At 31.9% G+C, this 26,623-nt stretch overlaps 3 protein-coding genes and 2 long non-coding RNA genes across 5 annotated transcripts; 2 read left to right on the top strand and 3 right to left on the bottom strand.

Moving 5' to 3' along the window:
• Positions 1-1,834: 1,834 nt before the first annotated feature.
• On the bottom strand, positions 1,835-7,665 carry LOC108871289. Its single transcript, XR_004456433.1, has 2 exons — positions 4,402-7,665; positions 1,835-4,312 (listed from the first exon to the last, which is right to left on the bottom strand). It is a non-coding gene; the product is annotated as an uncharacterized LOC108871289 (long non-coding RNA).
• Positions 7,666-10,261: 2,596 nt separating this feature from the next.
• Positions 10,262-14,018, bottom strand: LOC103857038 (WD repeat-containing protein 25). The gene is made up of 3 exons (XM_009134189.2): positions 13,697-14,018; positions 13,479-13,625; positions 10,262-13,388 (listed from the first exon to the last, which is right to left on the bottom strand). The coding sequence occupies exons 1-3, from the start codon at positions 14,016-14,018 to the stop codon at positions 12,532-12,534; spliced, it is 1,326 nt and encodes a 441-aa protein (XP_009132437.1). The 3' UTR covers positions 10,262-12,531.
• Positions 14,019-14,902: 884 nt separating this feature from the next.
• LOC103857036 (organelle RRM domain-containing protein 2, mitochondrial) lies at positions 14,903-16,364 on the top strand. The gene is made up of 4 exons (XM_009134188.3): positions 14,903-15,197; positions 15,671-15,739; positions 15,813-15,919; positions 16,044-16,364. The coding sequence occupies exons 1-4, from the start codon at positions 15,014-15,016 to the stop codon at positions 16,143-16,145; spliced, it is 462 nt and encodes a 153-aa protein (XP_009132436.1). The 5' UTR covers positions 14,903-15,013; the 3' UTR covers positions 16,146-16,364.
• LOC117132869 lies at positions 16,052-21,541 on the bottom strand. Its single transcript, XR_004456550.1, has 2 exons — positions 20,769-21,541; positions 16,052-20,023 (listed from the first exon to the last, which is right to left on the bottom strand). It is a non-coding gene; the product is annotated as an uncharacterized LOC117132869 (long non-coding RNA).
• A 958-nt stretch (positions 21,542-22,499) lies between these two features.
• LOC103857035 lies at positions 22,500-23,591 on the top strand. The gene is made up of 2 exons (XM_009134187.3): positions 22,500-23,107; positions 23,290-23,591. Exons 1-2 carry the CDS (start codon positions 22,788-22,790, stop codon positions 23,345-23,347), a joined length of 378 nt encoding a protein of 125 aa, XP_009132435.1. The 5' UTR covers positions 22,500-22,787; the 3' UTR covers positions 23,348-23,591.
• Positions 23,592-26,623: the final 3,032 nt, after the last annotated feature.

Here is a 26,623-nt window from a genome sequence, read left to right as displayed (position 1 = left end):
GTTCTATAAATTTCCACACAATAAACTTTCATAAGAAGCTAACATATAACGACTTTACTCCTTTGTTTAACCTGCCACAATTGTTTTCTAAACTGGTCTGGTTCAATTGGCAAAAAAATCATAGAATTACAAAATTTCTAAAGCTAAGTATAAACATTAATTAAGAATGAACTTGCTTGATTTTTGGAGATAATCTAAGCATGAACTTGGTTGATAGATTGCTAAACGTTGAGATTCAATAATGCTCTATTGATCAAATGCTTGATAGTAATAGATCATGTACTTGGGCAGTTCGTAGAACAATATATATATCCACACAGGAGATCCCAAAAACAATTATATACATCATGTACTTATGAGTCTGTAAAGAAATATATAAGCCATCACAAAGACCAATAGTTAATTATTAATGTGATAAATGTTCATAGAATCGCATTCTAAGGTAGTTAGTCATTAATAATGTGTTTGTGAGATGATAATAAAGTTCGTCTTACTGTGTGTATAGGTGATGAGATTGCATATTACATCTTTACGACAAATATATGTACTTATGATCTTTGTGAAAGTGAAATATATCCACTGAGATGAACAACTTAAAAGATGAACAACAAAGTTTCAATACATATGCTTTGTGAATTTGAGGTAACTGAAAATCTGGGATTAACTTTGTCTTTTGTCATCTTTCTAGCAGCTGGAGAATAATATTGAAAACGTTTCGTACAATGACAGTAAGCTGTTTTGTTATGGGTAATGATAATATTGGAACACGACAAAGTTTTTTTTTGTATTGGTTTATTAGATTACCTTATCATCGAGGTTAATATGTTATGATTTAGTGGAATGGTTTTTTTTTCTCACGCTAGGTAACTTACGGATATGGCTTAATGTGCTTTAGCCTAAATAAAAATTAAATATATCCCTAGTAAAATCACCACCTATATTTTGGACCAACTTTGTTTTTCAATTGAATATAAGACTGCCACATCATACTAATTGATATGCTAATTAACTGACACCTAAGCGGGGTAATTTTTTAATTAATACAAACTTCAGGTTATAACTTTTCAAATGTTTCTCTATTAATATATAGGGGATTAGATATAATATTTTTGTATGTTAGTAGTTTGTATTTTGGTATTCTGTATTATCACGCTAACTACGTTACGTAATACGTACTATCACGAATTTGGAAACTAAACAGTGGCACGATGAAAAGCAGGGGTGATTAGCAATTCCGAAAAAGATAAAACATTCATATGAAATTATGAATCATATAAAGTTTGACAAGATGGGTCAAAAAAAGATAGCGCATAGTGAAAACTCTAAAGATAGATCATCCTTAAACCATCAGCATTGGTAAAACTTTTGAGAAACGTTGGCAAAATATAATTCAATTAAACCATCAGCATTAATATAATTCAATTGTATAAGTAATTTTTAATTATAAAAATGTTTAGACCGATTTATTTATTTTTTTTTTTTTTTGACAGCAAAAGAAACATCTACAGACTCATATTGACTCTGTAAACCAATTTGGTAACTCCGCATCCATGTGAACGACAAAAGACGGTTGTTTCCTAGCACTGCGTGCTAAGCTATCCGCCCTTGAGTTCTCCGTCCGTGGTACATGAACGATGTCTGAGTTAAGGAAACTTCCTCTCAAAAGCTTAAAATGTTTAGACCGATTTATTTATTATAAATTAATTTAAACTATAATTAGATTAATATATACTAGATCGTTTTTCCGCGCTACGCGCGGATAATATATTTTTAAAAATTTTTTTTTTCATATTTTTTTCACATGTAAATTATCATCTTAATTTTAGATTAATTGTGTTTATTTAATCAATTGCAACTTACTATTTCTACTTTCATTGTAAATATTTTGTATAAATGAGAAAATTTAGTATTAAAATTTTATTTATCGTTTTAAAATTTTATTTATATTAATCTCAAATAAGTTTCTATTATATGAAATGAAAAAGAGTAACCTGACTATCACAGTAAAATTAAGAAGATAGTTTGAATTACTTTTCTTTTATTATGTTTGGCAAACTTTACTTTTGTATAAGATTCGAAACATTTTAGGAATTAAAATTTCATATAAGTAAACACATCAGAACAAACAAATTTGTTCAATAATGCACCTGCATTTATTATTATTGTTTTACGTAAATTTTATAAATTGATGATTAATAACTGTTTTAAAACTGAAACCGTTTAAAATTTGTCTATGCATTATTAAATAGTAAAAATATTAAATTATAAAATAATATTAATATTGATTGGAAGTGACGTAATAATATTATTATTAGTGACCAATAATTTAAATCTTTTAAATTATGTATTTTAATCTTTTATTTCTTTAAAACGTTTTGTAATATTATGTCAATTATATTGTTTGAGTTTTTAATTAGTTTTTTGTCATTTTTTTTTGAGTTTTTATTTAGTTTAATAAAATGTTATATACTCCTATTGATTTATTATTTGGAATATGAATTTTTTTTCTTCACCACATATTTTATGTTATTCTAAAATAGGATTAAGATTTAGGATGATTACCATAACTAACACACCAAAGGATGAGGAATACACGTTGTTTTTCTTCTTTGCCATTGTACTTCGTATATTTAGTATTTGGTGTAATGTTGAGGTTTTTTTTATTTCTTATTTTAGTTTAAAAAAAAAAACTGAAAATTCAAATCATGTCTACAGACTAAAATTTAAACGCTTTAATATTGTTAATAGGCATGTGATTTATTATCCGAGATCCAAATTCGATCAGCGATCCGGATTCGTTCTGAAAATCTGGATAGGGCCGGATCTAGATATGGATTCGATAAGTGATCTCGATATTCTTAGAAAATCCAAATATCCAGAGGGGTCAGATCTGGATCCGGATAGTAAAATTATGAATCTTCCCAAACAGGATCCAAATCTAAATTCGGATTACAAAATTTTGGATCGGTCAAAATCGAATCTGAATATCTGAATTTGTAAAGTTTATTGATAATTATTAAAAAAAAAATGGATATATAAGAAAGCAATTTTATTTATTATATTTTCATTTTATTATAGTATATATAAATTTTGTAATAGCTTACGTAGAAATAATTAAACAATTATATTTACTTTTATTTTAAAAACTTTGTTAATATTTTTTTATTTATATTTACTGTCAGGATCCAAATCCGAATATCTACCAGATATGAATTTTTTTGAAAGGATATCCAATATCCAGATATTTAACTCCGGATCGGGATAAAGATAGTAAAAACATGGATTCGTCGGATAAAGATTCGGATCCGCATATTCTAAAATTCTCGAGATAGCCGTTCCGTCCCATGCCTAATTACTAATATTTTTTTACTATTGTAATTAGTTTTAAATATATCATACATTAATGCTCTTAAAGTTTCAAGAAAAAAAAATTGTTTCCGTTTGTTGATGAGTAATAATTGTCTGAAAGCAGCAACTTCGTCATCTCATATAAACAAACTAAAAAATATAGAACCCAATAAATTTTACTCCCTCTGTTTTAAAATAATCCATATTTTAAAAAACAAATTTGTTTCTAAAAAATCAATATTTACATTTTCACTGTATGTAATAATAGTACATTGTAAACTCCGAAGACATTAATTATGTTTATCAAATTTTAATTGGCTAAAAGTTATGAGAAATAGCTAAACACAAAAATAATATATTTATAATCAAAATTTTATGAATTTTTTAATATGTGTGAATACTCAATTTTTCAATCTTTAATTCATTTATCAAATGAAAAATAAATAATAATTATCATATTCTTTACCGCTATTTTGTTAATATTCTTGCATGATTGTTTAATTAAAGCTCTTACTTTAATTCTGATGAATATTGTATAGTTGTTGTGACTAAATTATTTTAGTATACTGAATACCTTGATATCTAATGTGGATAAACTTTTGTTTCGTTTCGTTTCTTTGTAGTTATGGAAATAGATTTATGTAGATTTATATTTGTTAAAGTGATAAAAATACTAATATTCAAAATTTCTAAACAATATATAGATTGACTACCATTTTGGTATGAGCAACATCTAAAGTATTAGACCACAATAAATAAACACACAGCTTGCACCACTTTACGATGTCCATTTCCTCTACACCAAAGAATTTACGGTACAAAAAGAATGAATAAAATAAAGTTTAATCTTATATTAATCTATATGGCTACCCAGCCGTTAAGAACCAAAAGTAAATATCTCCTCATTGGCCTCATGAAGCATCTGCTCAGTCAATCCGTAGGCGGGGCTGATTGCTTTTATAATCTACAGAGATAAAGAACAAAGACCTTATCATCAAACATGAATGAAAAATCCATAACCATAATTTCTCTTACTTGAAAAGTAGTAAAAACCTGATAATGTTTTCCCATAACATCCTCCCTTCTAACAGCTTCTTCCTTAGTACTTACTAAGGTATAATCCAACATCTTGAAAATACTGATCCAAACATGATGGAAATCAGCACGAAACTAAGATATAAGTAGTTGACACTGAACTTTGGCATAGCAAAACAGAAACTTAAGATATCCACAAAAACTTCTCGAGCTCCAGTGTCTTGCTCACATCAAGCTCTGTTCGTCCTCCCAGAGAGTAAATTCTGTAATACCATACATGTATCATCATATGCTCATCATTAATATACACATTTTCTACAGAGTAAACGTTGTTACAGTGTACATATATCTCAGTGCAGCTCTATTGAAAGATAATTTGAAAGGAATAAAACATTTTGTAATTAAACTGTAAGTTACCAGAACATTCGTTCATTCCACGTCCATTCCACGGTCCCATATCATTGGTGAATCTACGTTGCAGTTTCAAGAGCAGACATTATTAATATCATACATATGCCACCGAGAGATTGTCTTCCATGAGGATGAACGATGTTGTGCTGATGGAAGATTATAATGATGATGACTATTTACTCACCTGTTTTGTTTGGTGATATAGATAAGCGCGGAGAAGTCTCGGCCTTATCATTTGCTTCCGCTTGTAATTTTCATTTATGCATCACATACAATAAACACAAAAGTGACATTAACACATAAAGCAACTATGCTTTGCTTTGTTCCAAATGGAACTGGAAGATTGCACTATTTTATATATTTGATTCGAGTGTAAAGTGATCTTAAAATTATATACCTCTTCAAGGTTGTCGAGCTCCAAGATCTGCAATATATGTTGAGCAATGCTTTCCTGTGGAATAATGGAGTTTCCACTTGAGCACAATATTCAAAAATATTCAGATGTAACTTGCAGAAATAACTCAAGCAATAGTTGACTGCCTCGGCTGCAAGAACTTGACTGTCCATATCCACTTCGATCTAGATCATTGATGATATCTGAAGACAAATGAATTGAAATGAAAACAATTCTTTAAATTAAGAGTTAAAAACCAGAACATAAACGTTCATTTTAAGATCTAAAAACTGGTGGTTCGTTTTCTTACTCTAGAATTGCTATCGATAAGTCCTTCCATTTGAGGAGTTTTCCAGACTCTCGTATCTTCGTTCCTATTGTTCTTCGGGTACATTTGAGCCAACATCCAGAACCTAAAATGAACAAAGAATTTTCAGATTTGTATTTGATTATAAAAGGTAGGTTTCAAAAGGTATGGATAAATGAGACTTCATACCTCTTTCTCGGCTGCTTGTTATAGATCTCCAATGCGACCATGAGGCACATCATATTGAGCCCCTTTTCCCACGGGAATGTTTTTGATGCGTTCAGGCGTTCAGCAGATTTGAGCTCCTAAGAAAAATTGAATAACTTAACATTAAAACCAAACACATTTCATTCTTGTTCATGTCAAATGACCAAACTCAACCCGCTCTCTTCAACAATATTAAGCTGCAACACATTTTCCCTAGAGCCATGTAAGAGAAAACTAACTCGAGCTCTTCCTATTATATGCTGGTAATGTCATCAGAGAAAAGCTCGTATTGATTACGACAATTTGCACATGAGTTAATATAGGAAAATATGAAGCATATAGTATACAGTTAATTTTAAAAAGAAACAATTATCACTTACATCGTCATTATATGAACTCCACGTTGGGTTTTGTGGTTTGTGCGACAGCAATAGAAATCAAACAGCTTAAACATCTCACAACTTTGGTTAACCTATATCAATAGCAATGTATTCAAAACCATACTTAAAACAAAGTGTTTACATGAATCCCACCTAAGTGTTTTGAAGGTACTTAAAAACATAATTAGAGTGATGATCTTTAGAAAACCAGAAACCCTCTAGGAAGAAGAAATACTTTTTACCAAAACCGTCTACACCTCGACAGCAGGCCTTGGCCATCTCCAAGGATCAATTTCACTCCGACCTGCCAAAACACACACTCGCACCGTAACCTGCTTAATCAATTAATGGAACCGTACGATTGATGGCTGGTTTAGAATAATTACGGAAGTAAATTAGCGGTAAAAAATCATACCTGTTCATCGATAAGGAGGAGCTCTATAACCCAATAAAGGTCCAACATATAGCAATGTTTCTTGCCTCGCCGAAATGGACTTACCAAAATGGAAGCTCTGACTGAGCTGGTCCTGTGAGATGTCATTAAAATAGACAGCGATTTGAGTCTTGTCAGTGGGGATCTGAGATTTTCCGGTGGATTTCGTGGACATGGATGTAGTTTCAAAGTAGGTTTTTGATTTTGAGTGAATTTAGGTTTAGATACAACGCTTTCTACAGGTGCAGGATCAAGGGGAGGTGGAACAAAAAAAAAAATTAGAAGAATTTAAGGTTGATCATTGACTGATCAGGAGAGGCTCAAAGTAACGCTTAAACTCAGAGAACGAAGAAGACGAAGTGAAGAGCCGTAAAAGAGTTTGTCGACAGGGTGGGGTTGGGCTGAAGATTGTTAAAACAAAGCCCACACAAAATACCCTTAATAACTCAGCTCAAATGACGTGGTAAAAAGACTAACTCTGATTGGCTGATTTTTTTGTCTGACGTGGATAGGCTGAATGTTGATTATATCCCCCTTTTAGTATTGTATTGATTATATAAATTAGTTATACTCAACAATTTCGCTTGTGTTTGGTCAATAAGAAATAATAAATTAATATATTAAGAATAAAATAGATGGTTCTACTTCTATGCGTGGTGGTGCAGTAATTAGAATGTCTAAAATTTGCTCCAAAAGTTAATACGGTTGAAGACTTAAGGCTCCAAAATTGAAGTTATCAACGATTTGAAAACAAAAATTAAAGCATTATTTCCTTTCAGGCAAAAGGTGATGCTTTCTTAAGAAGGTAGGGTCATGGAGTCATGGTAAGCGAAAGAATAAGAAATGAAACTGAGGCACAATTACAAACCAAGTTGGTATTTAATTAGTCTCCTTAGTATGATAGTATATCAGTATCTATAAATAAATACAAGGTGCATCAAAATGTCAGGACATCTATACTATACTAAAAGGGGATATAAGCCATGGAGAGGGTGTCCACATAGGATAGAAAAATCAACCAATCAGAAAACCCGAAATTGCCATATCATCTCATTTTTTTCGTAAAAAATAAAAAAACAATGCGAAGGTGAGAATCGAACCCGGGTTAGTATGATATATATATAGGACAGTTACCACTAAGCCATTGAAACTTTCTTTGACACATATACAAGAACCACTAAGTATATAATCACAAACTCTTATGTACATTTACAATAATATGAATTCAACTTTCAAGACTCCGATACTTTATTTTGTAAAAAAAAAATAAGTAAGTGACTAAACTAATATATTCTTAGAAAGTGTGAGAACGTTGACAAGTATGAAAAAGCATAGATTTTTGTTTTCGTGACAAAGTTAAGAATTTTGTAAAAGTAATTTTAACATATAAATTTTTGTGACAAATATGAAAAAACATAGATTTTTGTAAAATTTTGACAAAACAACTCATAACATACTTCTCTAATGTCTTAATAAAATATTATTTAAGGGTGCAATAATTAAATATATTAATTCAATAAATTTTGTAATTTATAGACAAAACAATAACACAACAAATTTTGAAACATTTGTTTAACCTATCGATTTTTTTTCTCATGAGAATCCAACTAAACAAGATAAAAAAATAATTAGATTTACAAATATTTAATTACCATTTTATTCAATTTTGATTAATTTCAAATTATCATAATGTATCTTTTTGAAGTTACAAATATGAAAAAGCATAGATTTTTGTACAATTTGACAAAACAACTCAAAACATATTTTCTAATGTCTTAATAAAATATTATTTAAGGATGCAATAATTAAATATATTAATTCAATAAATTTTATAATTTATAGACAAAACAATACCACAACAAATTTTGAAACATTTGTTTAACCAATCGATTTTTTTTTCATGAGAATCCAACTAAACAATTAGATTTACAAATATTTAATTACCATTTTCTTCAATTTTGATTCATTTTAAATTGTAATAATGTATCTTTTTGAAGTTACAAAAAAATAATGTTCTTTCTTTATTACACTAGAATTATATATAGATTCTATATACACAAAATAAATATAATATAACAACATAAATTTACTTTCCCCGATTCATATGAAAACTTTTTAAGTTATCCACCAAAGCAAATTAATTAAATCAATGAAATTGTTAAAGTACAGCAAATTAATATATAATTTTATTTTAAATTAAATTATTTAAAAAGTGTATTTTTGTTAAAACAAAATAATAAATAAGTAAAACTGATTTGATGGTAATTTTTATGATATATATATATATATATATATATATATATCAATTCTGTGAAAGAAATAGAAGCTTAATATGGAAAAAAAATTTAAATACAAAAACCTCTAAAAATTAACAAAAAAACTAATAAATTAAACTATGATATCACTTAAAAGCTTCTTAGACCATATTAATAAAATATTTAAGCGATAATTAGACAAATTTGATTTTTTTTCCAGCAAAAAGTTTATTATTAATTAGCATCAGTTATTTCAAGATGTTTAAGAAATGGTGGACAAAAAAATAGGATGGACATTAATGATATATGAACTATGAATAGTACTTTGTGAAGCAGACTTAGATAACATATATGCACATACATTTTCAGTCCATTTTGATGCCTAAATTCAATTTCTTCAGAGTAATTATTCCACAAATAGATCGTATGAGATATTGTTTTGATATGTAGATTTGTTTTTTCAATGTTAAGAAGATTGATAACTGTAAAAATGTCTCATTCGTATATGATATGTCTATAACCGAGTCCCCAACATGAGACAAGTTTGTTTAAAAAGTAAATAATTTTATTTTTCTTATATTTTATAATAAATATATATTATTTACTGATAATAAAAATATAGTTATTCATCTATCATAAATATCTATGCAAATATGTGAATCAAGTACAACAATCAAACAACATAATGATTTCCACAAAGAAAATTTAAAAAATATATTTATGTTATGTAGTCAAATTTTATATTTTTTAAATAATATAATACAATATTATACATTATTTTTTAGAATTGAGAAATACATATAATATCTTATCCGCGCGTAGCGCGGTTAAAAAATCTAGTGAAGCTAATATCCAATGAGAAGTGATGAAATTAATTAACTTTAGTTTTTGTTTTGGGGTCAAAAATTAACTCTTAGTTAAGTCGTAAGAACTTTTTATCCCATCGGTTCATGTCTCTAATAAGACGATCCGGTGGGTCCCATATACCTATCGATCACCAACTCTTTATATCACATTCCTTGAAAACAAATAGATCTTTTTAATTTATTTCGTACCGATGTCACAAAACAGTAATTTCACTTCAGTTTACATGGGGTTATTTTATTCTAACTCACTTATCCATTAAAATTTATAGTTTATTTCTTAAGAAAACCTATTTTATAAAATTTTCTTCATCATAAATTTAGAAGTGATGGCATCAATTTCACATGAATGCTTCTATCAAATATTTAGTTAGAATAACTTTATTTTTTATGAAACTAGTTCTTTACCTTTTTTTTCCTATGTATGCTATATTCTTTTTAGTCTGAAATCTCAATGATTTTTGGATCATTAGTTTTATTTCTTATAATATTATAAACGCATAAAATCGTTTGTGACAAAACACACACACACACATAAAATCATTAATAAGTCAAAACTTCGATTAAAAGTTTTAGACATTTTTTTTTGATGAAAAAAAGTTTTAGACATTGGATAGCCATATAATTGTTTTTTTTTTGTTTACATCATAGATGAAAGATAGTTACTGGATGCATGATATAACAACACATTCAAACGATGCTATAGTACATGAATTTGCTAGGCCTTTGATCCTAGCAACAATACTACTGCTGATTCTTGTCGGATCGTTGTAAAGACTTAAGATGTGTGGGGCTGAGAGGGCATGGGAAATAATTTTGGATTATGACATTTTGGATGATGCAATGATGGATTTTCGTAGCTTGGATATAGTTAGTGCCCTCTATATTAATTTTGAGAGAAAATTATATAGTGGTATATAATACAAGAAAGCAGAAAAAGTTAGAAAAAAGGAAAGAAAAGGAGAAGATCTTTTGTTGGAGACCAGAGAAGGTGGGGAACAAACTCAAGACATATGTGGAAAACACAGAGTTGTATAGACGATAGGCTCCGTAGCTAGGCGAATAGGGTGCATAAATAAGTTTGCACAAAACAAAAGGTTGGGAATATATCAAGGATAGCAGACGCATACGTTCGACCCTAATCTGGAAAATTCCAATTATATTATCTACTAAACGGGGCAAAATAACATAGGAAAATGCGAAAAGGGGTTGACCATGGAAATTAAGAAAGTCGCTATAAAAAAATAAACAACAAACAAATCGAATCAAATCAAATCACGCATTTGACTATTGTGTACATCAATGTTGGACTAGGGCATAGTTCTCGCTAGTTTTTAAAAGTTAATTATGTGCGTATACGTCATGCACAAGTAGTTTTTGGTGGAACTGTTGAGTGTTTGTTCTTAGACAATGAGATTAATCTTGTTTCGAAGACCATATGAATATAAGTTAGAGATTGTTTTTGTTTTGACAATTTAGACCATTTGACAAACAAATCTTTCAATATCTCAAAAATCGACGCTCATTTTAATTGTAGTGTATCAAAAATCTGTGGGATGGTAAAAATGTATGAGCATTTAAATTATTCGTAGACACCTTGCCAATTGAAGATGAGATACTAGTTATATTCATTTAATACAACTAAAGCTTGAAGACAAACTTTGGTAATGGAAAACCTTTAGGCTTTAAAGGGTTTGTGTTTGTGGACCAAGTGATGTCTTGAATATGAATTGTTTGGTCGTCTACTTAGTGCGATCAAAAAGACAAAGAGGAAGACGAAGAAAACGAAAATGTGATGATATGGAGAATTTTTTAAACTTTTTCAAATGAATATGTTTTCTAAATTGGATTTTTTCTAAAGATATTTGTTTCCTCTTTCTGTTGAATTGTGGTGTATGTGTTTTGTCAATAATATATTACATGGTTTATGTGTGACTGGGTGTGAAAGATAAGGAGGCTTCTCTTTTCTTTTTTTGCTGGAATTCCACTATCTTAAATTGTTACCCCCTGAAAAAGGTATATATCTCACCATTTCATTACCTTTGTGTGTTTACAATTTTTATGAGGAACTTCGATATACTAAACCAAAAATTCAGACAAATCATGTATAATATTTTATTTATTATATTTCAAAATATTTATTATATACTGGATGAAAATATTATTTCCTTTATACAATTTATGAAGATGTTTTTAAATATGTATAATATATTTATAAATTTTAGATATAAAATTTGTGAAAGTATTCCTTCAATTTTAAGATCTTATATTTATTTATTTTTTTGAAAAAAAAAAAAAGATCTTATATTTATTCATGAATGTATCCCTAAATTCAAATTGAGAAAATATTATACACAGGTTTTCTTAAATTCAAATTTAGTGAGATATCATATATATATATATATATATATATATATATTCTGGAATGTTTTCGTAAATTTTTATTTAAAAGAAATTAAAGAACAAATTTTTGGAATTTTTTTTTGAAATTAAACAATATAAAAATTTCTTTTGAAAAGAATTTTCAAAAAAAAAAAAAAAAGATTCAAATTTTTTCGTTCAAAAAGTATTTATTGAAATGTCTATTTATTTTTTATTCATCATAAAGATGAAATACAGTTGTTATTTAACTCTTTAATGAAATTTATTTAACCATTTTGATTTTTAAGTACTATTTTGTGATAAATACGCTATCATGGGATTTTTATCTTGTTTTTATTCAATTCTAAATTTCAAAGGTTAACATTAGAAGTTGTAATATAATATATCTCACGTAATTAGTAATTTATCCTCCAACATCAATGAGTAACAGTCTCACAAGATCCACAATAAGAACACAACTCCTACTACCATGAACTTTTTCTGATTGGTACTAACCACTGTGTGGACACTCTAAGATTACTCAAAAACAGAGACCTGTCCGTCCCAGCTACAACACGCGATCACGTTAGGCAGTACAGGGTGGTATGCAACATCCACGCAGGGATGTTCATAAGCCTTGAGCTTCTTAATGAGCTCAGTGGATTTGTATCCGAATACGTATATAAAACCATCAGATGAGCCAGAGACCAAGGTTTCTCCATCAGGGCTGAAGTTGCATTTGATTGGGAAACCTGCGACCCAGTGACCTTCGTACCTCTTGTATTTGTTGAGCTTGAAAGGCGGGTTTGCCGAGAAGATCGCTGTGTAGTTCCCGTGCGATTGGGCGATGAAGACTGAGTCTCGCGGGTGGTGTTTGATGCAAGGGCATGTGTACGCTTCTGCATAAACCTGGTTAGATAGAGGAACCTCTCTCGAAACATCCCAAACTATAACAGCATTCTCGCTTATATTCCTTCCTGAAACATCACTCGAAGAGACGAACCGCTTCCCACCAGGCATAAACTCAACGTCAAGAATCGGACCAAGATCTTTAACGTACTCATGCACAACTTTGTTACTCCTAATGTCCCATAACCTAAGACTCCCCTTGAGCCCTCCGGAAAGAAACAGGTTGGCATTGTCTGGATGGAACTTAACAACTCCGACAACCTGATCCTCCTTGAAAGCTTGCGTCTCTACCCCTCTCTCAACATCAAACAGCCTCGAAGTGCAGTCATATCCACACGAAAGCAGAGACAGCCCTTGCTTCGACCACTTCACATCTTTAACCGGAGCATTGTGATGGAGAAAGGAACGTACTTTCTTCTCGCCGCTGCTCCACACATTCCAGACGTAGACAGCACCATCTAGCCCCGCTGAAGCAAGAAGGTGAACTGCAAAACAACTCTAACGAACAAATGAATGAGGCAAGAGATACAACTTGTATCACTCATAAAGTTTGAAACTTTGGGACAAGAACATACCATGACTTGTTGACCAATCAATAGAAGTTACAGCCTTTGTATGACCGGTTAACGAAACCGACATTCTACTCGGCATACCGGTTCGAAAAGAGGATCCTTTCGATAGAACATGACGAGGCACTTGTGAATCAGAGATGCTCCCGAGAACTGGAGATTTTGAGAAAGGTTAATACTTTATTAGCAGAAAGATAACGGAGATTAACAGTAAGGGTACGTACCAGTAGGAGAGTTAACGGAGGGTTTCTGAATTTGAGTAGGAGGAGCAGTTGAAAGAGAGGCTAGAAGGGAACGCTCTCTCTTGGAAACGTACCGACCTGGGAATGTGATCGGGATTGTTGAGGAGCTGGTTTGAGGATCGGAGTAAGAACTGTATGGTGGATTTGGTTTACGTGTTGGTTTGTACTGTCGCTCCTCCGGTTCGGGGTATGGGCGCTTTGAAGGAAGAGACGGTGTGGCGGTTTTAGATGTTAACCGGTTTTCGGTTACCGGTTCAGGTTCGTCGTCGGAGTCGTTGGCGTACGAGTTGCGTAAGAGATCCATCGGAGGACTCTGATTTAGACAACAGAAGAGGTGTTTGTAGATCGGAATGTAGTGTTCGGTTTTGGCGGAGAACTAAGGTGAAGCTGAAGCTTTTAGTGGGCTTTATTTTGGGCCATAAGATGGCCTAATACACATTTTATAAATCGGAACTGTTATCAAGTATGGCCCAAGACTCTCTGTTCTTTAATGGACATTGTAAAATAGAAAGATGTGTCTTTGAAATGTTCATCTACCATGAAATTGTTTGGTATGCGAAAGATTTGGAGGCAAGAATATAATGGAGTTTTGATTTGTAAAGTTGAAGAAGATGGGAGAAGAGTGCAAATCAAAAGCTCTATTTTTCTTTGAAGGTTTATAGTTGTGGTGACATTTGTTTCTCCTTTCTTCTGCTAATGTACACATTTATTTTACTTCCTTCTGCCAGAAACTAGAAATGTAACTGTAAAAAGAATAACATTTGTTTGGTAGACAATTATTCATTTTATTAATTTCCTACAAGATAATCAAATTGAACAGTAAAGATACAATTTTGAGTAGATAAGCTAATGGAAAATTAAGTTTGTAGAGAAATCAGAAGATTATTTTTTATTATTTTGGAACACTAATCAAAAGATTATTAATTTAGGCCTTTACAGTTGTTAAGTTCATTGATCTATGTCAACATATTTTTGTCCCAAATTTCAAGTAATTTACTTCAAACAAAAAGAAAAGCACATTTTACTACCTTTCACCTACCGTGACTCCACGGTAAATTGATATAGGTAAAAAGTAAAAACTATGTTTCTGAAAGCTTTTACTTTGGAGGTACCATGGTAATTTTTGAACTGCTGGCACATGCAGGGGTATAATTGTCATTTTGGGTATCTTTTTAGGTCGTGACTCTCTTCGCATAAACCCTTTGTTCGCAGAATCTCAATCGATCGGCTTTTCGTTAGGGTTTTAGGTCTCAAAGTTAAAACCTTTGCTATCAATACGCCGATCGATCAATTGATTCCATGGCGATGGCTATGAGACTTCCTGCGATAGCGAGAGCGGCTACGGAAATGGCTGCGGCTCCGGTTGGATTGAGACGTCTCTTCTGCTCGAACGCTACAAACTTTTCATTCCTCTCTCCACAGGCTAATTCCGAAACTCCGGCTCGTCCTCAGGCGGATCCCAGCACCAATCTCTTCGTCTCCGGTAACAAACGCATCTTTCTATCTTCTCATTTTCATTTCTGGGCTTTTGAGGGTTTATCTTCGCTCGTAGCTAACTGGTGCTTAAAATCATTTGTATTGATTACATGGACAAAGGTGAATTCTTTTTAACTAACCCCTGCTTGGTTTTACAATTGAGAGCTTTATATATATGTCGGAAGAAACATTTATGGTTTCTCAATTGGAATAGTGAAAGTGAGCTTCTTTGCTGTTCCTTCTTGATCAATGATCACTGTGTCTTAGCTGTATGATTCTATGTGTATCAGATGCTTCTAGCTTTTTAAAGGTCTTGTTTTTGTCATTTTCAAATCTGGTTACTATCTTTGTGTGGAACTAGAGTCATGTTCTGTTCTGATGCTCTGTCTCAGTTTCCTGAAGCTTCGTTTATCTTTATATATGAAGCTGAATATCTTTGAATCTAAAGGTTTCTTTTTGTTCCATCTGTTTTTTTTTCAGGGCTTAGTAAGCGCACCACTTCTGAAGGTCTTAGGACAGCTTTCGCTCAGTTTGGAGAAGTTGCTGATGGTAATATTAAACTTCCTTTATTATGAACATTTATCCGCGAACAGAGAACTAACTGTCAGATTGGTTTATGCAGCCAAGGTTGTCACAGACAGGGTCTCGGGATATTCAAAAGGGTTTGGATTTGTTCGATATGCCACCTTAGAAGATTCTGCCAAAGGCATAGCTGGAATGGATGGCAAGGTAAATCTATAATATTCATTTTAATCTTAAAACCCATTTTCTCATATACAAAATGTCTAATCGAAATCTATTATTATATGTACTAACATCTGGGGCTAATTCTCTCCTCTTTGTTTCTCTGCAGTTTCTTGACGGGTGGGTCATATTTGCAGAGTATGCAAGACCAAGAGAACCATATCGACCTCAGAACAACATGCCTCCTTCTCCATATGGTAACCGCTACTGAAGCAAAGACCGTTGCTGAAATCTTTGGGGACGAATCTTTATCAGTGTTGTGCGTCATTCTATTATCTACTATGATTGAGCTGTCTTTTAGTAGCGTCTTGTGCCTTGAGAAGTTCAGAAACTTTATATTATATTTTTGAGTAATAACCCAAAGAATCTCATTTACAAGACAAATATTAAGTGTGTAATCTCTCTGAGGAAGAGATGCCAATCTTAAGCATACATGGTGTAGGTCTGAAAAACTAACTTGTACGTCTCGTTTTGGTTATTTGTGGTTTCGATTGGCAAGATGCACGTAGATAGATTCTTTTGAATTGATCTATGCATAACCAGAATGAATTGAGATTGGTTGCTCATCATCGAAACTTCAGATCCGGTTTGGGCTGTTGATTTTTGATTAATGTACCTACCATACGTACCATAATATCTTTTAATAGATTAATTTTGCTTTAATTTATAATGTTTTTTGAAATAAAAATTTATAATTGTGAACCTAAGGACTTTGAACCCCAATCTGCTTGAACATTTCATGTAACCCAATGGGTCCCTAGCCACTAGCCAATCACCAACACACAATCTGTTGAGCATCTTGAGATGATTGAACACTTTCATTATGCAACCAATTATGATATGGGAATGTCATTATTGGGCCACAACAAAACACCATTGAGTTCTCAAATCTTAGCGTGGAGTGATCTAGAATCTACACGAACATTTTCATAACATGGGGACCGAACAAATAAAAACAGAAAAAATATCAAAATACTAATGGCTTATATAACTTTATGCAATAAATGTCACAAAGACAATAGAGGAAACAAAACAAAAGAGATACCGTTCATACTATGACATTCCTCCACTGTCCCAATTACGTTTGCTGCGACAGTTCCCTCTTTCTCATGCAACCAATTCTGTTTTACAAACAAGACCCATTACTCTCTCCCTCTTTTATCAATTATAATTTTTTTGGAGTTTGCTTAGCTTATAATGGTGATAATGATATGTTTTATTGTTTGATTGTCTAGTTCTTGGACGCAAATATTAGTTATAATCATGAGGATATCGACCGCAACGTGTAGAAGGGCTTTTGTCTCCGACTATTAAGTTTAAGGAATTAGCCACGTCAAATTTAACTGCATCAGGATACTAAATGCGATTCTTTCAAGTCGGATAACGTTTGTAATCAAGTTCTTTTACGTCGATGATGATCTTATCATTCTATTGGATAAACGTAATGATAACCAGATAATATACCTTGAGAAAATTCGTCAAATTAACTCTTGTTTCTTCTTAAGGTTGTTATTTTAGTCGATGGTGTGGGTTAGGATAGGATCATATGTATGTATTAATATTCGATCAAAACATCTTACAATTACAATGGCACGTGATACATACTAGGTATTACCTCGCGAGTAGCAACATAACTAACAGATTAAACTCCAGTGTTCATGAATATGTTACTATAAAGTTGTCGTATTAATAAGAAAACGAGAGCATGCATATTTGTACTATTTTAATTTGTACAAGCAAATTAACAGGAGAGGAGTCATCGTCGCTTTTGTTGCATCGCATGTGTGAATACTTCAAACGTGGCAGCATTTTGGATATGTCGTCCTGTGTCGTTAAATTAGGATTTAAATGGATTTGTTTTCGTTTCATGAATTAGCCTACGTTTGCCGCTTCATGTTCTATATGGCTAGGAGCAGGGCCGGGCCTGAGTAGAGGCACATAAAGCATGTGCTTGGGGCCGTACAAGATATATATTTATTAAAGGGCCAACAATTATGTAAATGTTACATTAGTTCTACTGGTAAGAGCGCTGTGACGCGCATGAGAGGTGCAGAGTTCGATCCTCTAGACCTTTTTTTTAGCCACTTTTTCTGATTTTTAAAGATAATGGGCCAAAAAAAATTTGTTTGCTTCTGGGCCAAAATTTCTCAGGCCCGACCCTGGCTAGGAGATATGAATCTGGTCTATTCATTTAATGTAGTTCTTATCTACAGGAACATAAGTATAATTTATAAACTTAAGTTCTTGCAATATAAGGTTTTCTCATGGCCACATATTATTTACACATGCATTTTATTAGTAGACAGATCGTATCATATCACAAATATTATGTAGTTGAGAGAGCAAATTTAATGTCAGAAGGAAAAAATGACAATGATATTGAATTTGAAGGATTTTAGCTAGTAATATAATACTAGATCAAGCATAATATAGCTTGGTTTATATTTAATTCAGTATATATCCCTAAGATTTAAGCCACCATGTGATACCGTAAATTCTTTCAACAAAACAATCGATTTCATAACTCATATGGTATGAGAGACGACTCTATTTTATCCTCAGCTAATTTGCGGTAGAGGTGGTCACTATAAATAATCCCATTTTAAAACATTTTGGTATAAATGTATAAACACTGATGGTATCTTTTAGTATTTCAGAACTTCATATGGAAACAATCATAACGCCACTGATTATGTAATTTAGCAAGAAACAATTACACCCAAGGTTACTTTCTGACTTTTTATAACACTATAAGACACTTATAATTACTAGAGCAGTTTTTCACTATTTTCCACGAGAAATCACACATGTGGAACATACAAAATTCCAAAACTAACCTTTTTTTTTTTTCAAATAGTATACCATAGTTCTATTATAACAAAATTTAAAACATTTTGTTAACTGAGAAAATATTGTAGGTCCCACTCTCTTTTCTTCATCCAGATTTGCTTTTTCAGATTTCTTTTCCAACATAATTCACTTCAAATTATTATCTATGTTGTTCGATCTATTTTTTGAGATGTACCAAGATGCTGGTCTGATGATGGTGATGATGGTTAAATGGTGACATAGACGACAGTGGGAGAACATAGATGACGGCGGAGACGTTGGCTGACATCGACGACGACGTAGATGACATAGCAAAAGTGTTGGTTTTTCAATTGTTTGAAGGTTTGTTAATGATGGTCATAGACTCGTGGGACAAAGGTTTGTTCAGTTCTATAATTACATCCACCCATTTCCTCATCTGTACTTCCATCGTCAACACCATAACCGTCACAGCACCGCCGTAACCGACGCGAGCTCTCCTTCACCCCTTTCTTGATAGTTATCCATGAATCATCATCTCCATATGGTGGAGAATTTGGACACTCCGACACCATGAATAAAAGCTTTGACGCTTTTGTAAGTTCTTTTTCTTTTCTTATGTTGAGGGATTGAGTGAAAGCCTGCTTAAAAATATTATTTTAGTCATGACATTGGTGTACACATGGATATCGTAAGTTGTGGATATTACAAACCGGTGTACATGTGGATACGTACACGTGGATAATGAGGTCTATGTGTACACATGGACATTAATGTTGGCCATACATATGTTGCAATATGCAAATACAAGAACAAGATCTAAAAATAAATATAAAATGTTGATAAAAACATTCCTAAACACATTTACATAGTCATAGCACAAAATAGTAGCATAGACAAATTTCTGAAATAATGCAACCAATACATTTGTCTAAAACAAGTTTTTTCTCTCTGATTGCACTAACTTAATAGAGAAGGAGGAAAATTAGTTGCTTAATCCTATTTAGAATGGAAAGATTTGTAAAGCATATGTACGGTCAGTGGGAGGGTTTGTGAAACATATGTACATTTGTTTAGTGTACATATGAGTCTTTAATTGTGGTTGTACATATTTTTGTAGTTTTGTTTTGTATCAGCTTGGCTTGTACGCTCATTTTCTATATATATATATATATATATATACAAAATAAAAGTAAAAAGAAGATGAAACCAGACATATTGATGAAGCTTCTTCAGTACAATAGGATGATCAAGCCTTCTCGTTACAATAATTGCTCTAGCCTTCTCATTAGGATGATCAAGCCTTCTCATTATGGTCAAAGATAATCATATACTAGTTAACCAAAAGAAATCACATCATTCAGGTTATTAAACAAGATTTATATGTACAATAAGATTACTATCCATATGTACACTGTTTATTTATTGTCAGAGTGTACACATTTATAACCTGAAACAAGTTTTTTTCTCTGATTGCACTAACCTAATAGAGAAAGATAAATATTAGTTGCTTAAATCCTATTTAGAATGGAAAGGTTTATAAATCATATGTACGGTCAGTGGGAGGGTTTGTGAAACATATGTACATTTGTTTAGTGTACATATGTACATGTGTTTAATTGTGGTTGTACATATTTTTGTAGTTTTGCTTTGTATCAGCTTGGCTTGTACGCTCATTTTCTATATATATATAAATATACAAAATAAAAGTAAAGAGAAGAGGAAACCAGACATTGATCAAGCTTCTAACTTCAGTACATTAGGATGATCAAGCCTTCTTGTTACAATGATTGATCTAGCCTTCTCGTTAGGATGATCAAGCCTTCTCATTATAGTCAAAGATAATCATATACTAGTTAACCAAAAGAAATCACATCATTCAGGTTATTAAACAAGATTTATATGTACAGTAAGATTACTATCCATATGTACACTGTTTATTTGCTGTCAGAGTGTACACATTTATAATATCCACAAACTAAAGCGTCACGAAAAGTTAAACTGAGACAAAATAGTGTTCATCGACCGGTCCAAAGATCCCATTGCCTTCTCTTCTGCAGACACACCTATCTCGTTGCTCAAATCAGATTTCAGTGGCTTTGTAACTGCCAACAATCGGCTGAACCATCAAAGCTATCATCTCCTCTGTTTCTGAGATGAATCTCCACCATGTTAATGCAACAGATGAATCTGCCACTGAGATTCTTCTTCTCCACCGTCTCCAGCATCATCTTCACATCCAACCTTCCTCTCAAGTTACCATGTATAACAAAACCATGATCAGATTTTAACAAAAGTGAAACATGAGTCATTATTAACTCATGTTTAGTTTTTCAATTTGAGTTTGACGAGAATTCTTTCAAATTAACAACAAAAAGCTGTAGAAATTACAGATGAGAACCTCACCTAGCAAGATAACACCAGCAAGACTTATAGTTCTCAAAGAAACTATAAATCTGTGTTGTTAACTTGTTGTTATCTCTTAGCAAAACCTCTTCCATACTAAAGAATTTCTTCTTGTCTTGTGTCAATTGGTTCCATATTACTTTAGACAACACATCTGGGCAACATCAAACCTAAGACTCTATAAAACTCAACCTTTTGTATCTATATTATTAAAACTGAAGTACCTTTTGGTACTGTTTGGAAACTTAGATAGTAGATTAAATGAAAGTTGTTTGGAAACAATGATAGCAGATTAATTTTTTTTATTTACATATTTAGTCACTGTATTTCTTTATTATTTACAGATTCTGTCGTTTGGAAACTTGGATAGCAAATTAAATGAGAATTGTTTGGAAACACAGATACCATATTCAATATTTCTTTTTATTTACACATTTAGCCATTGCATTTCTTTCTTATTTACAAATTTGCCACTTCACTTAAAATCAAAAAAAATTAATTAATTAATTACAATGAATTGTTATTTCTTTTTGTTGAAATAAAAACACAAACTATAATATATAGTATATATTAATCTGCTACAATACAATTTTCAAGAAAACCAAATATCATAAAATTAATAATAATTCATAAAAACTTACTGTAAAAATTAAATCATTTTTAAATAAATAAACAAAAAAATCAATAGGTTAATATATGAATATTATAATTACATCAAATTGTATCAAGTTATAAAATTATAAATATAATATTACGTACAGATAAAAAATTATTAGCAAACATTTATATTATAATATAATATATTATACTCTAAATATATTTTCCAAAATATAAAAATATAAATTGATATTTTATAAAATCAATGGTTTATAAATTTACATTGAACGCAAGTTAAATCCAACACCCGCGCGGGGGCGCGGGTCAAGATCTAGTAGATTATTAAAGCCTCAAGCTTCTCGCCGGAAAAAAGTTTGACGTTTAGTTTGACATATCTGAAAAATTGAGAGAGAGAGAGAGAAAGAGAGAGAGAGAGAGAGAGAGAGAGAGAGAGAGAGAGAGAGAGAGAGAGAGAGAGAGAGAGAGAGAGAGAGAGAGAGAGAGAGAGAGAGAGAGAGAGAGAGAGAGAGAGATTTTACCAATTTAAAATTAAACATATTTTAAAACCCACCAAAAAAATAACAAGTGAGGAAACAGAAAAAAAAAAATAAAGCCAAAGTTCAGGTTCCTACAGTTGGAAGTTTATTGGTGTAATTAACCACCCAAAAGTACTTCAGTAGCTATAAGTGTCCTAGAGTGACAATAAAAACTTAAAAGTGACCTGCAAGGTTAATAACTATAAGACCACCTCTCGATTTCAGTGTGAAACCAGTTATGGTTTTAAAGAAAAGGTGGCAGGGGCAGTTTAGTAATAATGCCATACATGTTCACGTAATCAAGCGAGTCATGACTTCTGACTTGCTTCTATAAATTGCATCTGTCCGGAAGGGGAACACCACTCCAGTAACCTTCTCAAACATTTTCTTATAAATATCTCTAATCATTCCAAAATATTAGACACTTTTACGATTAGATTCAGATTTAAATTAAAAATAATAATAAAAAGGGAAGAAAAGGGTTCAGGTGAGGAGTGGTGTAGGGCATGAAATTCTTACTGGAGCTCGTCGTGCCTTGCTTTGGTTCGCAGCAGTTCCACCACTCCGCCGCAACCGTGGATGATTCCATTTCAGGCGAAACGCAGTCGCTAATGAAACAGCGAAGGCGGCGGAAACGCGTCAGAGTTGCGGGCCAACCGGGACAAGAGTGGAGACCGTCCCTCAGTGTGATCTCCGAGCACAAGCCGGCGATAACTGAGAAATCGGAAGAAGAGAGGAAATCCCCTCGGAAAAGTGAAGTCAGCGGCGGAGACTCCTCGTACCGATCCGGTGGTAGTCATGTTCGTTTCAGCAGTGACGGTTTGGGGTAAAACACACAATTCTTGAACTTTTGATTCGTTATTTAGGAATGAATATTATGAATTGTTTTACAAAATTATTTATCGAAAATATTCAAAAAAAATTCACATGATACTTTTGTTTTAGTTAAGGTTATAGTTTTCATGATTATATAGTTTTGACATTCTTTTTTTTGGATGGATTTTGCAGGAGTAATGATTTTGAACCAGTAATTCCGACATTCTCACCGACCCCGTTTATGTTTTGAGATTCACTTTCTTCGTAAAGTTTGTTTATGTATATAAATATTATGTATATATATATTTGATATTAACTAGTAACTGCCACCGATATATAAGCATATATCAATAAATATGTTTGTTGATGAAAAAAAAAGTTTGTTTATCAATGTTGAATGTTAAGTTTATCTGCTTACCCTACTCAGCACGTAGAGCAACCAAAATGGGTATCTAAAGAAAGTTTTATGTGAAAATACTGCTCAATACGTGGTTGAAATCCAGTTTCCCCCAACAACATCATCCATCGTTTCTATCTCTTGAGCCATATTTAAAGCTCACATTAGATTATACCAAAGATAGCTTCTAAATATGGTTCAAAACTTGACTTCTAAACTTTCCCAGCTCTTTGTCTTTTTCATATTTTTCTGTTTTGACAAAACATGGAGAAATTTTGGAAAGAAAAAACCTCATTTTATCATTTCGGTACTATCATACCTATGTTATTGTCTCAAAAGCGCAACCTAACACCCGGAAACGGACGAGCAAGATGACATTAGTTAAGTTCGCCTCCAATTAATGGTCAGGTTACCTACTAATGGTAGCCAAATATCCAACAAAGATGGCGTTCTCTGGAAAACAGTGACCACTGACCACGGAACTAACCGTATGGTGAACAAACGCCCCTTTCATTATGATATATGTACACTCAGCATCAAAATTTGTATTAGGCTTTGAGTATTTGAAGGTTCAAATTCTCTGATAGTCACAGACGAATAGTCTGTTGAACGAATTTTTATGTGGCCTGATTATGGGCCGCGACCAATCGCCATAGCCCATTAAATCTCCAATCTTATTTCTGAATTCCGAATATGTATGTGCTCGGGTGCGGGAAAAGTGCCAATTTCGACCCCAACTATTTCAGTTGTGCCAAATACGACCCAAACAATTGATCAGTGCCAAATACGACCTCAACTCAATTATAATTCGAAAAAACTACCCAAACTTCTTAAAATGTGCTTAGATCTACATTGACTCTAACAGAAGTTAGCCAATCGTTAACAAGATAAAACGACGTCGTTTTGATATACGAGGAAAAGTGCCAATTTCGACCCCAACACTCTCAGTCGTGCCAAATAGGACCCGAACAAATGGGCAGTGCCAAAACCGGCCTCAACTTAAGTATAATTTAAGAAAAACTACCTGAACTTCTTAAAATGTGCATAAATCTACATTGACTCTAACAGAAGTTAGTCAACCGTTAACAAGATAAGAAGACGTCGTTCATATATACATATATATATATATATCTATTTTTTTTAAAAAAATATGTTCATTCCGAAACTCAAACCATGTTGTGATACCCTTTTAAATGGGCACACTAACAACTAGATAAAAGTAACTTTTTAAAATACTATTACAAATTTGAAATTATATAAACTACTATTATTCTTCATCTTATCCAATTAAAAATTTTGGTGACAATTGTTTCTGATTTATATAAATACATTAACACGTTTTTCTTATTTATCATATCTTTAATAAAATTATATCTTACTAAAATATAAATAATAAAATATCTATTATTATACGATCTTAAATATGCTTAAAACTTTCGAATTTATTTATACAATTTTCTTATATAAATTATTTTTAATTTTTAAAATTAAGTGGGAATTTTTTTAGTTTTCAAAGTTGATATTATATATTTTGATATTTTGTTCAAAAATGTTAAGAGGCCTTTTACCTTTCTTTCACTAAGATATGTTGTACAAAATATTAGACAAATTAAACAATAACTAAAATGTATAAAGCAATCACCAAATTTTTAAATTGGATAAGATGAAGAAGAATAGTAGTTTATATAATGGAGAATTTCAATTTGTAATAATATTTCAAAAAATTATTTTAGTCTAGTTGTTAGTGTGCCCCTTTAAAAGGATATCCCAGTACGGATTTGAATCCCAAAATGAACATATTTTTTTAAGAAAATAGTCAAAATACATATATCAAAACAACGTCGTCTTATCTTTGTTAAAGGTTGATTAACTTCTGTTAGAGTTAATGTAGATTTAGACACGTTTAAAAAAAAATGGGTAATTTTTCTTAAAATATAATTGAGTTGAGGTCGTTTTTGGCACTGACCATTTGTTCGGGTCTTATTTGGCACGACTGAGAGTGTTGGGGTCGAAATTGGCACTTTTCCTCGTATATCAAAACGACATCGTTTTATTTTTTAACGGTTGACTAACTTCTGTTAGAGTCAATGTAGATTTAGGCACGTTTTAAGAAGTTCGGGTAGTTTTTTTGAATTATAGTTGAGTTGAGGTCGTATTTGGCACTGATCAATTGTTCGGGTCGTATTTGGCACGACTGAAATAGTTGGGGTCGAAATTGGCACTTTTCCAGCTCGGGTGCTTCATTGGACGTCAATCTGGTTGATTGTTGCCTCAAAAACTACTATGTAAAATTGTCATGATTCACATGTAGACTTGTACCTTAACCGAACTCAGATTCTTAAATCCTAAAATATTTGTGCATTACGAAGGCCTTAACGCGTTTTTTTCATCTTTAATCACATTTAGTCTTATATCACCTTTTCTCTCTAATCAATAAAAAATCCAAATTTGGGTGTATCTACGTATATGTATACGACTATGTAAATATATATAGATGGAGACATGCGAACATGGGGCTGTAGCGTGCACGTGGAGAAGTCATGTCTTGCTTAATGATCCTACGACCATGTAACAAGCAAACTTTGAATTTGAGGAATATTTGCTCTCTAAGTTATCAAATTCATCTCATCCTCTCAAATTCAAGAGACAAATTAAAGGAGTTTTGGATCTAGATATATATAGAAAATATAATCAAAGAAGAGAAATTATCGGATCTTGTGTTGCGCCCACTCTATCCTCCGCGCCAACATGATAACTAATAACATCAAATCTAAGCAAAGAAACATTATAATTTTGATTAAACTAACAATATTTTTATATTTTATTTTTTTATTTTTGGTAAAAATAAACTATACTAACAATATATAATTAGTGTAGTATGTACCAATGATCTCTCTTGCACCATATCGTAACAATAGATAAAGTGGTCAAATACATTAACATGGAGGATCTGCACGTGTTCTCTTGGTTGTCTTGGCATAAGCCACTCTGTGTAATCCAAGAAAGTGCATTATAAAGTTTAACGTCTAAATTTCAGTTCAAATGACAAATCCTACCGTTTATTTAGAGTTAAAGCACTTTTCTAACTCTTTCATTATTTTGGGTGAAATTGTAGACAAGAAAGAAAGA

Source organism: Brassica rapa, chromosome A03, assembly GCF_000309985.2.
Source record: "Brassica rapa cultivar Chiifu-401-42 chromosome A03, CAAS_Brap_v3.01, whole genome shotgun sequence".
Taxonomy (NCBI): Eukaryota; Viridiplantae; Streptophyta; class Magnoliopsida; order Brassicales; family Brassicaceae; genus Brassica; species Brassica rapa.
Note: the sequence above shows the minus strand (reverse complement) of the source record. Positions and strands in the feature narration are given on the sequence as shown.